This window comes from Thunnus albacares, chromosome 18 (genome assembly GCF_914725855.1).
Source record: "Thunnus albacares chromosome 18, fThuAlb1.1, whole genome shotgun sequence".
Taxonomy (NCBI): Eukaryota; Metazoa; Chordata; class Actinopteri; order Scombriformes; family Scombridae; genus Thunnus; species Thunnus albacares.
The window spans coordinates 10,181,821-10,196,591 of NC_058123.1; the positions used below are offsets into that span (position 1 = coordinate 10,181,821).

Below are 14,771 nucleotides of genomic sequence, written 5' to 3' on the forward strand. Positions count from 1 at the left end.
GCACTTTCTCAGGGTCAGGTTAAAATCATTGTCTCAAAACCCAGCAGAAAATACACAGCGTGTGTGATATTATTTAAGTAATGATTAGAGGAACAAATGGCATCATTAAAATGCTGTGAAAGGCATTAGGAAAAGCACAGGGGTAGCTGTGCAGCACAAGATACTTGACCTAAAAATGTACTGAGAGAAAATAGAGAGGATCAGGCTCGCATGACAAGAAATAATTACATGAGCTAACATGTTTTATTACATCAGAGATAATTGGCTCTGTTGCACTGGTGTATTTGCAGTGAGATGTCAAACCTAAAACATACTGTATGTCCCACATTGTAGTAAATTAACCCACAGTCAAGATACATGCCAGTGGAGGTTTAATGTGTGTAGGTGAACGAAGGTCTATTTGAGAGTGAGGCCCTTGACTAGATGGTAGATGGTAGAGGAAGGCGATTCACTGTAATGGGGTTAAGGTGTGACAGGGTCATCAATTAAAGGAGCAGCTGATGCCACTAATGAGGTACATGATCTATTCCCCCGGGGAATAAAGAAACATTGAGGGATGCATAAGCAAAGTCGGACAGTGTACTTGCAAAGATCCTTGAGGGCTACAACATTTCTTCATTACTGGATTTTTAGACACGAGCAAACCAAATGTTAGTCTCCTTATACTCACGGTAACAGCCTTGTTTCCAGTAGTATCCCGGCAGACAGTCGTCACACTTGGTCCCCGTGGCGCCATCTTTACACTGACAGAAGCCCGTACCGTTACACCGATCATGAATGGAACCCATCTGGTTGCAGTTGCACTCTGAAAAGAAGAGAGTGGTGGATGGAGGATGAAGAGAGGGAGTCATTTGGAAATTTCCAGACTCACAGAGCCAGAAATGTGAGAGAGTCATTAGCAGAGTTTCTTCTCCAGTATCATTTTTTTTGTGTCAGTATCAGCAATTTGACCGCTGTGTACCAGCTTGGTGAAAATGATGATGCAATGGCCATGCTAGTGTTTCTCATGCAAAACTGTAATGCAGTCTGAACTAAAAACTACTGTGATTTAAAACTCTTTTTGCATGTTTTAACTGCTATTGGATAGGTCTTTTATTCTCAAACAATACAACCAGGGTCTCCTTGAAGTTAAGGTTTTATAACAATCTTTCAACAAATTCACTGGCATGGGTATCCAAAAAAACAACATCATGTTGTGTAAAATACCAGGAGACTTGAAACAGGAAAAATGAAATGACCTATGACAGAAAGTAGTGCGTATCTCAGATGTTGTTTGGGAAACTAATCCCACCTGAATAGAACTGCCAGTTCACTTCATTGGATGATATCTGCTTTCAAAAGCAGGTAGAATAAGTGCAGAGAACATTGTGATATTTTGAACAGTTGTGGGAGATGCAGAAGTATTTTTATCGTGCTGCATAATTAAACTTTAAGGTGATTCTGTTGAAATGTATATGATTCAAACAGCTCAAACTCATAGTCACTCTCAGAAACACCCTTAACTCTCCCTTACTACCGATCACATCAAATAACTGACATGTTCAAACATGTTTTTGTTGTATTAAAATGCTAACTACTTATTGAGATTCTTGTCAGATCAGTCTGAGACAGACATAAAGACATAAATAACTCTTAATTTCTGCAGATAATTATCATTACAAATGCAGATATTTATAGTGACTGATATCCAGATCAGTGATGGTTGGTAGCAGATCAGAGATGATTAAAAAAGTTGATGATGAACCAAAGTTTTTCTCATGACTCGATGTAAGTCCTTCACTTAAACCCAAGATCAAATTAAGTAATTTATTATGAAATATTCATAAAAGTGAAACAAGCCAAGAGGCCCGGATTACACAACCACAGCAATGCGGTTGGTATCCGTGTGTTTGTGGGTCATGTGCATTAATATTGGGATTGCATGTGAGCCACTGAGACTCAGTGTGTGTGTGTGTGTGTATGTGTGTGTGTGCAGAATGTGTAGCTGTGTCAAAATATGTGTGCAAATGCATTTGTGTTGGAGAGCTTATGATTTCTTGCTCTAGAGACGCTGGCGTGAACTGATTTCTGTTGCCATGCTCTGTGTGCCAGTGTGCTGGCAGATGAGTTAATGGGGCCTTATTTGTGCTGACTCCAAGGCCTGGCCCTGTGTGTGCCCCAACCGTGGCGAGTTTACCCTCCAACCCCCTGCTGTCCACCTACAGATGGATCCAAATCAACACCAGATTTTAGCTCCACAGCTATGCAAACACAGTGACCTCTTATTAGGACATGCCCTTAATAAGGTGTAAAAGAGTAAATACTCTCTGAAAGCATAAAAACAGTATAACGGTATGTTACAGTAAAGACAGAGAGTATTTTTTTAAAGGAAGTATCAAAAGCTTTTATGTTTCTTATTGTTTTGGCTCTGCTCATATCAGTATTAGGTGAACAATGCAGGGCTTCTAACTCTTTTTATACATACAGTAGTGCCTCCTAAGCTTAAGAACAATGCAACAGGACAATGACCCTAAACCCTCAAAAAGTCTTTATGTCCAAACAACGGAAAGTTCTTGACTAGTTAAGTCAGTCACCTGAACGTATGTTGCATGTGTTTTTTGACCAGACTGAGGGCAAGAAGCCCCCTCAACAAGCAAGAGATGAACATAGCTGCAGTGCACTGCAGACCAACAACTGGGAACATACTAAATACCTTCTGTTATATGTGGGTTGTTGATTTCAACCAATCACTGACCGCTAGGTATTGCAACCAGATTTTGAATTTTATGATTTAATGATTTTTTTTGGAGTGTAACCAGCACCTAACATTGATATATTATCATCTTATAAAGCTGCTAAGTTGAACATTTTATTAAACACTTCCTATTTCCACATCCAGCAGACACATTAGCATTAATCTGGAGATGTGTTTATGGCCACCTGGTGAATCTAAGTCAAATATTCTCTCTCCTTTTAGCTCTTTTTTTGGTCTCCACCAACTTCTTCGAAAAACAATATGGCTCTTTAGCTGCTAAATGCGCCATTGTGTTCACCAGCTAGTTGCTAACTTACTAGCTGGTGAATTGCTAACTGCGGCTATTGTTAGATGCCGGGCAGGTAGAGTGAGAGTCAATCAAATGGCAAAATGATGTGGGTCGTAAAATCAAAACAACTAGCTGAAAGACACTAAAATCTTGTTTAGAGTTAAAGAGCATTACAACCCCTTTCACATTATACATGATAATTTCATCCTCTATTAATATAAAAATGTTGATTAGTGCAGCATTATATTTATATTTGTGTCCAGTTACTTTCTTTAAAAAAATAAAAATATTGTCTTTGTTTTTGTATGACGGTATTCAACATGTCACTAGTAGACTCGTATCGTATCGTAATGTTCACCTAAAAAAATAAATAGTACAGCATCTACTTTTTCCATGCACTCCCACTGTCCCCCTGCAGACTGACCGATGCAGACGCTCTCATCATCCAGTTCGGCAGAGGCGTTGCGGAAGTATCCCAGTCTGCAGTGTTGGCAGTTCTGGCCCCTGGTGTTGTGCTTGCAGCTGACGCATGTGACGATGTTCAGGTAGTCGATGTAGCTGCAGCGGTTGGAGTGGCCGTAGCACTCACAGTCTGAAAGAAAAAGAGACAGATTTAAGTCCCTCTCTTAGGGGAGGATCATTGTACATATTTACGTTCTACTCATGTGTTGAAAAATTGGGATGGGATGGTGTATTTTAAGCCATTGCATCCCCATAGGAGTCCTCGTTGACAGTAGGAAATGATAAACGACTCGCAGCATCAGACGTGGTTGAAAGTTTTAGATGTCAGTGAACAAATGAATGGCTCTGTGTGTGTTTTATGACTCGCCTTTCTGACTCTATATTGGTTCAATAAAGACAGACCACTCCCTCTCCATTACTACACTCACAAGTTTGCTGAGTCTGCTTCACTGTGCTGCACTGATTACTGATGGGAATTCCACTATCCGGTGTGTGTGTGCTTGTTTGTGTATGTGGGTGCAGGAGTGTGAGCACAGGCATGTTAATTGTGTCTGGGAATTTAATTGCATTACCAGATGAGTAGATTAGAAGCTACACAATCATAACCAAGGGAGTTATGAGTGAGTGATACAGTTTTCAGACTGCACCTGACACCGTGAAATAGGTCTAACCCTGCTTAACCTGACAGAAAACCTCTACTGCCTCTCCTTAATTTTCGCCGTTGGTTCTTAATTTCCCCTTAAAGTCTCTTTCAGAAAGCGCTGTGCAACCAGCGCTTAATTAAAATTTCTCTTTGTAATTCATGAATTATGTGAGTTTGATTGCAGGTAGGGGTGGGCAATCTGATGATTTAGGATCATGATTGATCTTGAAGGGGTCCACAATCTACTTTTCAGATGAATTTAATGTTACTTCTGCTTCCAAAATTCACATAACCTCATAGATGTGGCCAACTAGATGGCTATGTTGATTGGACGAATTACTTCATGCAGCTCTTCCTTGGGTGACATATTGTAAACGATGCAATGTGAATTACAGCTAGCGGCATGGTAGATGAGGAGCTTGTGCCAAATAAACCTCAACATCAGTGGTATGGGAATGGTTTGACTCTGCACTGTCAGATATTTCCCAAACCAAAGTTATCTGTAAACTTTGTCGAGCAATGGTGGGCTCTTCTGGAGGTAATACAACAAACCTGTTCAACCACCTTAAAAGAAAGCACCCGAAACAATATGCCAACAGTGCTTCACTCAGGGCGGCACAGCCTCACTCGTCAGCATCTCACGAGACAAAAACAAAACAGTTATCATTGACCAAAGCATTCGAGCAGTCAAAAAAACACGACCGAAGCAGCTAGCGACGGACAGAGGTAACTGAGGCAGTCACAATCTATTTAGTGAAGGATATGGTGTCATTCAAAGCTGTTGAAAACGTAGGATTTTAAAATGCTGGAGGAAACTTTAAATCTGCTGTATGAGTTGCCAAGCTGCAAATATCTTTCCAATACCACCATACCCCATATGTATGCCGGATGCCAACAGAGGGTTGCTGCTCAAATTCAGCATGCATTTCTTTGGAACAACAAGCGACTTATGGTCCAATCGTACATCTGGGCCATACCTGAGTCTCACCATCCCTTTTATTGATGACTGGAAGCTGAAGAGTGCATGTCTTCAAACTAATTACTGCCCTGAGGGCCACACTGGGGAGCTAATTGCCCACAACCTAAGGGAAGCATTAGAGTCTTGGAGTCTAAGTGAAGAGCAAATGGCTTGCATGACCGCAGACAACAGCGCAAACATGGTGAAGGCATTAACCCTCAACAACTGGACTCGGCTGCAGTGCTTTAGGCACAGACTGCATCTGGCAATAAGTGAGTAAAGCACAATAAGCATAATATCCTAATGTGAATAATAATAATCATCATAATCATAATAATATACATATATGATCAAGAACGCATTATTTATTCATTTGCTTTGTTAGATCACTCTTATTATTTATTAATTATAGCATTAAAGTGATTATTAAATTGTCAGCCTATAAACAGACATCAGTTCTTTTTGTTTATTGCTCATGAGTCTCTAATATGACCATGATGAATTTGTTTTTGACTTGATGTACACATGTTTCTCCTTTTCATAGGAAAAAGTGCAAAGGACCCAGCACCCCTGAAGATGACTGAAAGGGTCCTGGAAAAGGAGGCAGCCATTCAACAGGTGCTGAAGGTGGACAGAAAAGCAAGACATCTTGTGCACACTTGGCAAGATATAGACGTTTTGGAATCTGTCAAGAAGGCTCTCAGTCCTCTCAGAGATTTCACAGATGCACTCTCTGGTGAGGACTATGTGAGTCTTACTTGAAGCCCCACTCCACCTCTTGCAAGTGAATATCTTGTATCTTGAGTGTGGATGCTGAGAACACTAACCTTATTAAGACGCTCAGGAAAGCATAACTGATTACCTAAGCGAAAAATATAAGGATCCAAGCACAGACGACCTGCTGGACATGGCATCCCTGGTTGACCCCAGGTTCAAGCTTCACTATGTGGATGGTGATGAGAGAGAGAGTTAAATCTAAAGCTGTGTCAGAGCTGGAGGCCCTCTTTTCTGTATCCACTGTGACTACAGCATCTCAGCAACACCATCTGCCGCACAAAGTGCTAAACCCGAGGGGCCCACAAAGAAGAAGAAGAAAAGTCTAGCTAGTCTCTTCAAGGCATCAAACGCCTCAACAACCACATGCACATCTTCCTCACCACCCTTGAAAGTGGTAATTGAGGGAGAACTGGCACCATACCTCTCTATACCTGAGACTGACAGTGAGGTGGATCCCTTGGAATGGTGGAAAGTGCACCAGGCAAACAAAAAAACCCCTGTGTATAACAGTAACCAGTGCACCGTCGGAGAGGGTTTTCAGCACAGGTGGCATTATTGTCATGTGTTAAATTGAGTTGTGAGTTCTTGAAAAGTGTTATTTTGTGATTATGTTATCTTTTGGCTTCTGTTTACAACTTCAAATTAAACTTGTGTTTTAATCACCATTTTGAAACCTGTGCAGCACCTTTAATGCAATATTGTGTTTTAATGGTGTAAATGGAGAAATTCTTAGGCTGTTTCAAATCTAGCTATAGCCTACAGGGCATTTCAAAATTGAGAAAAAGATTGCAATTTAGATCGTGATTGCGATTAAGTAGTCTGTGATATTTTTTTTTTGGCCAGATATCCCACCCCTAATTGCAGGTTTTACTCTACATGCTTGTACGAGTGATAAATTAAGACTTCTTCCAAATTTCACACCCTAAAACCAAAGCTAAAAAAAAAAAAAAAGTGGAGAATGGCAAAAAAAAACCTTCGTGTAATTTCTCCACAGAGAGAGAAATGAAAGCCTGATATAATTTAGAGAGATCTGCATTGTGCAGAGGGGTGCAGCGAGAGGTGGAGGGGTATTGCTCTACATTCTCGCTGCGATTATCTTGGCTGAGGCTGGTACCTAATTAAGGTTTTATTAAGCTTTAGAAGTTGGCTGCAATAGTGTGCTGCAAGGCATCACTGTCCTCTAAAGAGGCGTTTACCAGGCATGTTTATGCAAATACACATTTAAATGCACGTTAAAAAGTCGGAGTTTAGCTGTTTAATCAGCCGTCACATTATTATTTTATTATTGTTTGGTTGATGATGCCAGCTGAAATATTAATGAGCTGGTTTAAAGGAAGCCAGCAAGAGGAGCACCATAAAGTGCATCTCTCAGCACTGAGGGAGCCATGCAAGCAGTGGGGGGAAGAACTGCCTAATTAAATATAAATGGCCAATTACTCCACAGACTAGAGAGGCAATGGGACATTGTTTACCAAATTAACATTACGAGTCAAGATGCTGCTTTATTGGTATTTATCAGTTGTGGGTTGTTAACAGTGAAGGACAGTTATATTGAGAGAAAGAGAGAGATGCCTACATTATAGAATCAGTCTGAGGTTGAAAGAATAATGCTATATTTAGCTAACAAGCATCTTTTCTAAAAATCAATAAACAGGGATGTCATTGTAGGTAACTGTTTGATGGTTTGATATGAATTTTAAGTGTAGATACTTACCTTGATCATACACATAAAGCAAATACAACCAGGAGGGAGTCACAGATGCATGGAGGGAAAAATGAGCAAAATGAAAAACATAAAACATGCAATGAAGGAAATTTTTCCACAGGTTCTCTACTTAAAACACAAATTCCACACTTTAGTCAAATGACAGAAAGACTTTACAATCCACTGATCTAAACCAAGAATCCAGCGGAGTCAACCAAGCTTGAGTCTCCTGTCTGTATCTTCACACTACATGCTGCTCGTGTTGATCTCTTACCTTTGAAATCATCGTATATGATTCCAAACAATTCTCTGGCCTGGGGCTCTCCTGAGATCAAGAGTTTCAGGAGCCCTTGAGGGATGAAGGAATCTTTGTTTAAGATTTGTGTTTCCACATCAACCACCGGTGCTACTGTCATCTACTGTACCTTCACCTGCAGCACTATATAGGTCGTATGGATTAGGTGGATGGGATTCCTACATGAGTCTACTCTAAAAAAAGGGTTGCTTTATTCTATAAAGCTGAGAAAATCTTCACCTACTTTAGTGTTTCTTAACTGATTGAGACCCAAAAGGCAGCCAAAAGATTTTATTTGTCTGTTTGCAAGGAAATACTGTTGTGATGCACCTGACACAGAGTTTTCAAGTCAAATCTGATTCAGCATCTCAATATTTGACGGTTTGTAATATCTAGAGTGGACTGGCAAACTGGTGTAGATTATTTTTAAGCATAACGTAGGTTTTCAGAATGATGAATGCATTCATCCTCCCCTCCCACTTGCACATGAATGCACCAACAACAGATTTTGTTCGAAACACTCAAGCAAATGGGTTTTGAAAACTTAAAGTAAGAATTCTCTGGAAAATGATTGTCATGGTTTGTCTTGAAAATACATCAAGTGCATTTAAGTTTGCAGTCTGTGGACAATGATGGAGGATGTAGGAATAAAAATGTCTGAGAGCTCAAGCGATCCCAATCATCAACCTTAAGGAAGCAGCTCTGAGGAGCATGTTATATAAAAACTTCATGATACATTTTGGGTCCCAATCTTGAAACCAGTTATGAATCACTGCGCTATTACACCGTATGTTCAACTTCTACCTTTCTTTTTCTCTTTTTCCTTCTCGTCTCTGTCTTCATCCTCTTTTCCATGAGACTTGTGGGTTGCATAACTCCATCTTTCCCTCTCAGGTTTTTCAATGAAGTTGTGCACTACAAAGGGGCAACAGCTCACAAATCAATCTATATTGACAGATAATCTCAGGCTCTTTTACAAAACTAGATAGAACAACTGACAAAACAACATCTAATTATTTATAAGAAACTTTTTCTAACATAAATCCTATTCCCACATATTCTAACGTGACTGACTAATCTTAAGTATTTCAAACATCATTACAAACAGCATCGATTTAATGCATTCTGTATGGGTATTTAGAAAGTTTATAATTTGATAATTTACATGTATCATAAAGCACAATATTTTTGTACTATCTATAATTAGTTTATCAGACAACTGATGAGGGTATTTAAAACTTGTTATTACTATTAGGGATATCCATGACTATTTTACACACCTACGTTGTTATTAAGGATACATCGCAGCAAACAGTGTTTCCCCTAGGTTCAGTGCTTAGTCCTGGTGGCGGCAGGGGTCGGGGTTAGGGGGGGCGGTCTTGAGAAGCTGCTGCATTTATGAACCCATACACTGTAGCCTGTACTGTACATTTGCTGCCAGACTGACAACTTACTGCTAACCTTTTCCTCTGCTCTGCTCGCATTCAACGTCATTTTGCCACTTGCTCTCTCACTCAACCACTCACTTGCAGCGTACACACATTATGCATTGCCCTATTCCTTAAAAGGAGCTACGCTACCAAGAGTTTCCTTGGTAACACACAGAGGTTGACTCACGTTTTGGAACAGCACTGCACAGAGGCTCCCAAACGCTATTGATTTCTGAATGAATGTATATTTGATGTTATTTTTTGCATTAATTTTTTTTTTTTTTTTTGCCTGGTGGAGGTTCTCGATCTCACTGTACAATTATAGGGGAAACACTGGCATACTAGGCTAACAGTCTGTCAGTTGTGTGACACAAACACCATAAACACAACTGTCACCTGCCCAGCATGGTGACATTGTTAAACTGGAAACACCGCAGCTACACCTTATTTTGATACAGTCTATGGGCTATGCACAGCACGGCACGGCTATGCTAATGATGCTAGCCATGCTAACTAGCTGCTAGCCGTGCACATTGGTAAAATTCATTCATTTCATGTCTGAAATTTGCCACCGATTGATCTAATGTGAATAACAATTACAATATTCCCTAATTACAATATTGACATTATCCTAAACACGGAAACAGCATTGCATGTATTTCAATGGCATCCCCAGTGTCAAATTAATGTTCCTTTTCTAGTCTACCCATCTTTTCCTTTTCTTCCTTGTATCTTTTCCGTTATCTCGGATAAAAATATGATGTTGATGTATACCAACAGATTTAGCCTTATAGCTTATGGTGACTGGCACACTATCATGTCACTGATCAAATGAATTTAGATACATTTTTTTGTTTCCATTTAGAAGCCCATTTTTCAGCCAAGTTTAACTCAAAGTTTATATACTGCTTAATTATTGCACTACAAGTAGTCTATATCGTCTATACAGCTATGGTAAATCTACAAGATCTAAAATAGATACCTTTCCTTTTTCTCACCGTAGTTAGATGAGGTTGTTATTCTGTGGCCATGACTCTCATGTACCTCAAAATGGTGGGAGACTGACACACCACAATCGTCATTGACATACCAAGCAAAAATATGAGGTCAATTTTACTAGAAGATTGCCACCAATACATCTAAAAGATATACCTTTCCTTTCCTCTCCGTGCCCATGTGAGGTTGGTGTTTTGTGACCATGAGTCTCATGTCCATGCCCATGTGAGGTTGGTGTTATGTGGCCATGAGTCTCATGTCCGTGCTCATGTGAGGTTGGTGTTCTGTGGCCGTGAGTCTCATGTGAGGTTGGTGTTTTGTGGCCGTGAGCCTCATGTCCATGCCCATGTGAGGTTGGTACTATGTGGCCGTGAGCCTCATGTCCATGGTCATGCGAGGTTGGTGCTATGTGGCCGTGAGCCTCATGTCCATGCCCATGTGAGGTTGGTGCTATGTGGCCATGAGCCTCATGTCCGTGCTCATGCGAGGTTGGTGTTTTGTGACCCTGACTCTCATGTCCATGCCCATGTGAGGTTGGTACTATGTGGCCGTGAGCCTCATGTCCATGGTCATGCGAGGTTGGTGTTTTGTGACCCTGACTCTCATGTCCATGTCCATGTGAGGTTGGTGCTATGTGGCCGTGAGCCTCATGTCCATGCTCATGTGAGGTTGGTGTTCTGTGGCCGTGAGCCTCATGTCCGTGCTCATGTGAGGTTGGTGTTTTGTGGCCGTGAGTCTCATGTCCGTGCTCATGTGAGGTTGGTGCTATGTGGCCGTGAGCCTCATGTCCGTGCTCATGTGAGGTTGGTGTTTTGTGGCCGTGAGTCTCATGTCCGTGCTCATGTGAGGTTGGTGCTATGTGGCCGTGAGCCTCATGTCCGTGCTCATGTGAGGTTGGTGTTTTGTGGCCATGAGCCTCATGCCCATGCTCAGGCGAGGTCGATGTTATGTGGCCGTGAGTCTGATGTCCATGCTCATGTGAGGTAGGTGTTTTGTAACCGTGAGTCTCATGTGAGGTTGGTGTTATGTGGCTGTGAGTCTGATGTCCGTGCTCATGTGAGGTTGGTGCTATGTGGCCGTGAGCCTCATGTGAGGTTGGTGTTTTGTGGCCGTGAGTCTCATGTGAAGTTGGTGCTATGTGGCCGTGAGCCTCATGTGAGGTTGGTGTTGTGTGGCCGTGAGTCTCATGTGAGGTTGGTGCTATGTGGCCGTGAGCCTCATGTGAGGTTGGTGTTGTGTGGCCGTGAGCCTCATGTCCGTGCTCATGCGAGGTTGGTGTATTGTGGCCGTGAGCCTCATGTGAGGTTGGTGTTTTGTGGCCGTGAGCCTCATGTCCGTGCTCATGCGAGGTTGGTGTTTTGTGGCCATGAGCCTCATGTCCATGCTCATGCGAGGTTGATGTTATGTGGCCGTGAGTCTGATGTCCGTGCTCATGTGAAGTTGGTGTTTTGTGGTCATGAGTCTCATGTGAGGTTGGTGCTTTGTGGCCGTGAGCCTCATGTCCATGCTCATTTGAGGTTGGTGTTCTGTGGTCATGAGCCTTGTGTCCTTGCTCATGTGAGGTTGGTGTTTTGTGGCCATGAGTCTCATGTCCGTGCTCATGCGAGGTTGGTGTATTGTGGCCATGAGCCTCATGTGAGGTAGGTGCTATGTGGCCGTGAGTCTCATGTGAGGTTGGTGCTATGTGGCCATGAGTCTCATGTCCATGCTCATGTGAGCTTGTTGTTCTGTGGCCTTGAACCTCATGTGAGGTTGGTGTTTTGTGGCCGTGAGTCTCATGTCCATGCTCATGTGAGGTTGGTGCTATGTGGCCGTGAGTCTCATGTCCGTGCTCATGTGAGGTTGGTGTTTTGTGGCCGTGAGTCTCATGTCCATGCTCATGTGATGTTGGTGTTTTGTGGCTGTGAGTGTCATGTCCGTGCTCGTTAAAGGTTGGTGTTTTGTGGCCATGAGTCTCATGTCCATGGTCGTGCAAGGTTGGTATTATGTGGCCGTGAGTCTCATGTGAGGTTGGTGTTTTGTGGCCGTGAGTCTCATGTGAGGTTGGTGCTATGTGGCCATGAGTCTCATGTCCGTGGTTGTGCGAGGCTGGTGTTATGTGGCCGTGAGTCTCATGTCCCTGGTCGTGTGAGGCTGGTGTTATGTGGCCATGAGTCTCATGTGAGGTTGGTGTTATGTGGCCGTGAGTCTCATGTCCGTGGTTGTGCGAGGCTGGTGTTATGTGGCCGTGAGTCTCATGTCCCTGGTCGTGTGAGGATGGTGTTATGTGGCCATGAGTCTCATGTGAGGTTGGTGTTTTGTGGCCGTGAGTCTCATGTGAGGTTGGTGCTATGTGGCCATGAGTCTCATGTCCGTGGTTGTGCGAGGCTGGTGTTATGTGGCCGTGAGTCTCATGTCCCTGGTCGTGTGAGGCTGGTGTTATGTGGCCATGAGTCTCATGTGAGGTTGGTGTTTTGTGGCCGTGAGTCTCATGTGAGGTTGGTGCTATGTGGCCATGAGTCTCATGTCCGTGGTCGTGCGAGGTTGGTGTTATGTGGCCGTGAGTCTCATGTCCCTGGTCGTGCGAGGCTGGTGTTATGTGGCCGTGAGTCTCATGTCCCTGGTTGTGTGAGGTTGGTGTTATGTGGCCATGAGTCTCATGTCCGTGGTCATGCGAGGTTGGTGTTATGTGGCCATGAGTCTCATGTCCATGGTCATGCGAGGCTGGTGTTATGTGGCCGTGAGCCTCATGTCCCTGGTCGTGTGAGGCTGGTGTTATGTGGCCGTGAGCCTCATGTCCCTGGTCATGTGAGGTTGGTGTTATGTGGCCGTGAGTCTCATGTCCCTGGTCGTGTGAGGCTGGTGTTATGTGGCCATGAGTCTCATGTGAGGTTGGTGTATTGTGGCCATGAGCCTCGTGCAAGGTCGGTGTTTTGTGGCCGTAAGCCTCATGTCCGTGCTCATACGAGGTTGATGTTTTGTGGCCATGAGCCTCGTGTCCGTGGTCATATGAGGTTGGTATTTTGTGGCCATGAGTCTCATGTCCGTGTCCCTCAGAATTGTGGGAGACTGACACACCAATAACATCATTAAGAAAACAATCTTAAACATCACAATTCGATATTCTTTTTCTCAGCAGTCTAAACAATAACGTCTTTGTGTTTTTCTTTTCTATTCTCAGAAATTGAAATATAATGCTGACGCTTATGTCAAATTAAGATTTTGCTATATAGCTTTAATTTACAGACATGCTATTATGCTGATGAACAAATAAATTTAGATACATTTATGGTGGTGTTGCTGTGAGTTGCCAAGTTTAGCTCATGAGGAAAGATTATCTACTGCATATTTACTGCACCACAGGTAAACTTACAGTATGTAAATGTACCACAAATTGCTGCCAACACTATATATAAAATGGATACCTTTCATTTCTTTATGTTCCTCCCTTTCCACCCCGTGCTCAGATGAAGTTGTTGTTCTGTGGCCATGAGTCTCATGTACATGTCCATGTCCCTCAGACTCGTGGGGGACTGTCACAACAGCCGTCATTAGCATAAAAAACAAACATTTGGATAGACTTTTAGTTTTTGGGGGCCCATTTTGAACTGCTAGTTGCCATGTTTAAATTGTAGTGAATCTACTGCATATTTCCTGTATTTCCACTATAGGTAAACTACAGTATATAAAACCACAATAACATTGCCACCATAAGAGAGATACCTTTCCTTTCAGCTTTTATTTCCTGTCCGTGCTCAAATGAAGTTGGTGTTTTGTGGCCGTGAGTCTCATGCAAATGTCCATGTTCCTCAGACTTGTGGGGGACTGTCACAACAACCGTCATAAACATAAATAGCAAAAATTTAGATACGTTTCTGCTGTTTCAAGTTTTTAGTTTTCAGGGGCCCATTTTTCACTGCTAGCTGCCATGTTTAAATTGTAATGAATCTACTTCATATTTCCACCACTGCAGATAAACCACAGTATATAAAACTACCATAAAAGAGATACCTTTCCTTTCATGCTCCTCCTCCCCCCTCTCTTCCCCATGCTCAGATAATGTTGTTCGGTGGCCATGAGTTACATGTCCGTGCTCAGATGAGATTGGTGTTTTGTGGCCATGAGTCTCGAGCACATGTCCATGTCCTTCAGACTTGTGGGAGACTGACACATCACAATTATCATTAACATAAGTTAAAATGTAGGTACATTTTTGCTATTTAAACTTTTGAAGGGACTATTTTTTGCTGTGAATTGGCAAGCTTTGCTAGTGATCTGTGGCATATTGGCACAAGTTGACTACAACATATACATTTTTATATACTGGTAGTAGATACCTGCCACCGTACATATATAAGAAGTACCTGAGTTTTCTTTTTCCTCCTCCCTGTTGTTTCTGTGCTCAGATAAAGTTGTTGTTTTGTGGTCATGAGTCTCATGTACATGTCCTTCAGACTTGTGGGAGACTGACACAGCGCAATCGCCAGTGAAATAACAAGAAAT

The 14,771-nt window shown here is 42.4% G+C and overlaps 3 protein-coding genes and 2 long non-coding RNA genes across 7 annotated transcripts in view; 2 read left to right on the plus strand and 3 right to left on the minus strand.

Annotated features, from left to right (window-relative positions):
- Window positions 1-14,771, minus strand: part of LOC122968394 — a 221,677-nt gene that overhangs the window by 67,714 nt on the left and 139,192 nt on the right. The gene's annotated exons all lie outside the window — the stretch shown is intronic.
- The window catches only part of LOC122968393, a 57,205-nt gene that overhangs the window by 10,244 nt on the left and 32,190 nt on the right, over window positions 1-14,771 (plus strand). The window lies entirely within an intron of this gene.
- Window positions 1-14,771, minus strand: part of LOC122968389 (netrin-G2-like) — a 66,620-nt gene that overhangs the window by 1,847 nt on the left and 50,002 nt on the right. For both annotated transcript variants that reach the window (XM_044333580.1, XM_044333579.1), the window contains 2 exons: window positions 3,448-3,615; window positions 671-805 (listed from right to left, as the gene is read on the minus strand). In XM_044333580.1, the coding sequence (XP_044189515.1) occupies window positions 671-805; window positions 3,448-3,615 (303 nt within the window). The remainder of the gene's footprint in view (window positions 1-670; window positions 806-3,447; window positions 3,616-14,771) is intronic.
- On the plus strand, window positions 3,527-6,424 carry LOC122968392. The gene is made up of 2 exons (XM_044333584.1): window positions 3,527-5,358; window positions 5,631-6,424. The coding sequence occupies exons 1-2, from the start codon at window positions 4,959-4,961 to the stop codon at window positions 5,846-5,848; spliced, it is 618 nt and encodes a 205-aa protein (XP_044189519.1). The 5' UTR covers window positions 3,527-4,958; the 3' UTR covers window positions 5,849-6,424.
- Window positions 9,597-14,118, minus strand: LOC122968386 (filaggrin-2-like). Its single transcript, XM_044333577.1, has 3 exons — window positions 13,992-14,118; window positions 13,694-13,801; window positions 9,597-13,337 (listed from the first exon to the last, which is right to left on the minus strand). Exons 1-3 carry the CDS (start codon window positions 14,116-14,118, stop codon window positions 10,372-10,374), a joined length of 3,201 nt encoding a protein of 1,066 aa, XP_044189512.1. The 3' UTR covers window positions 9,597-10,371.

Coding starts and splice junctions, on each gene's coding strand:
- LOC122968392 (XM_044333584.1), top strand. CDS start 4,959: ATGAGTTGCCAAGCTGCAAATATCTTTCCAATACCACCATACCCCATA. Junction 5,359..5,630: donor CAGACTGCATCTGGCAATAA/GTGAGTAAAGCA, acceptor TCCTTTTCATAG/GAAAAAGTGCAAAGGACCCA.
- LOC122968386 (XM_044333577.1), bottom strand. CDS start 14,118: ATGTTTATGACGGTTGTTGTGACAGTCCCCCACAAGTCTGAGGAACAT. Junction 13,802..13,991: donor AATAAAAGCTGAAAGGAAAG/GTATCTCTCTTA, acceptor CTGTTGTGACAG/TCCCCCACGAGTCTGAGGGA. Junction 13,338..13,693: donor GGAACATAAAGAAATGAAAG/GTATCCATTTTA, acceptor TTGGTGTGTCAG/TCTCCCACAATTCTGAGGGA.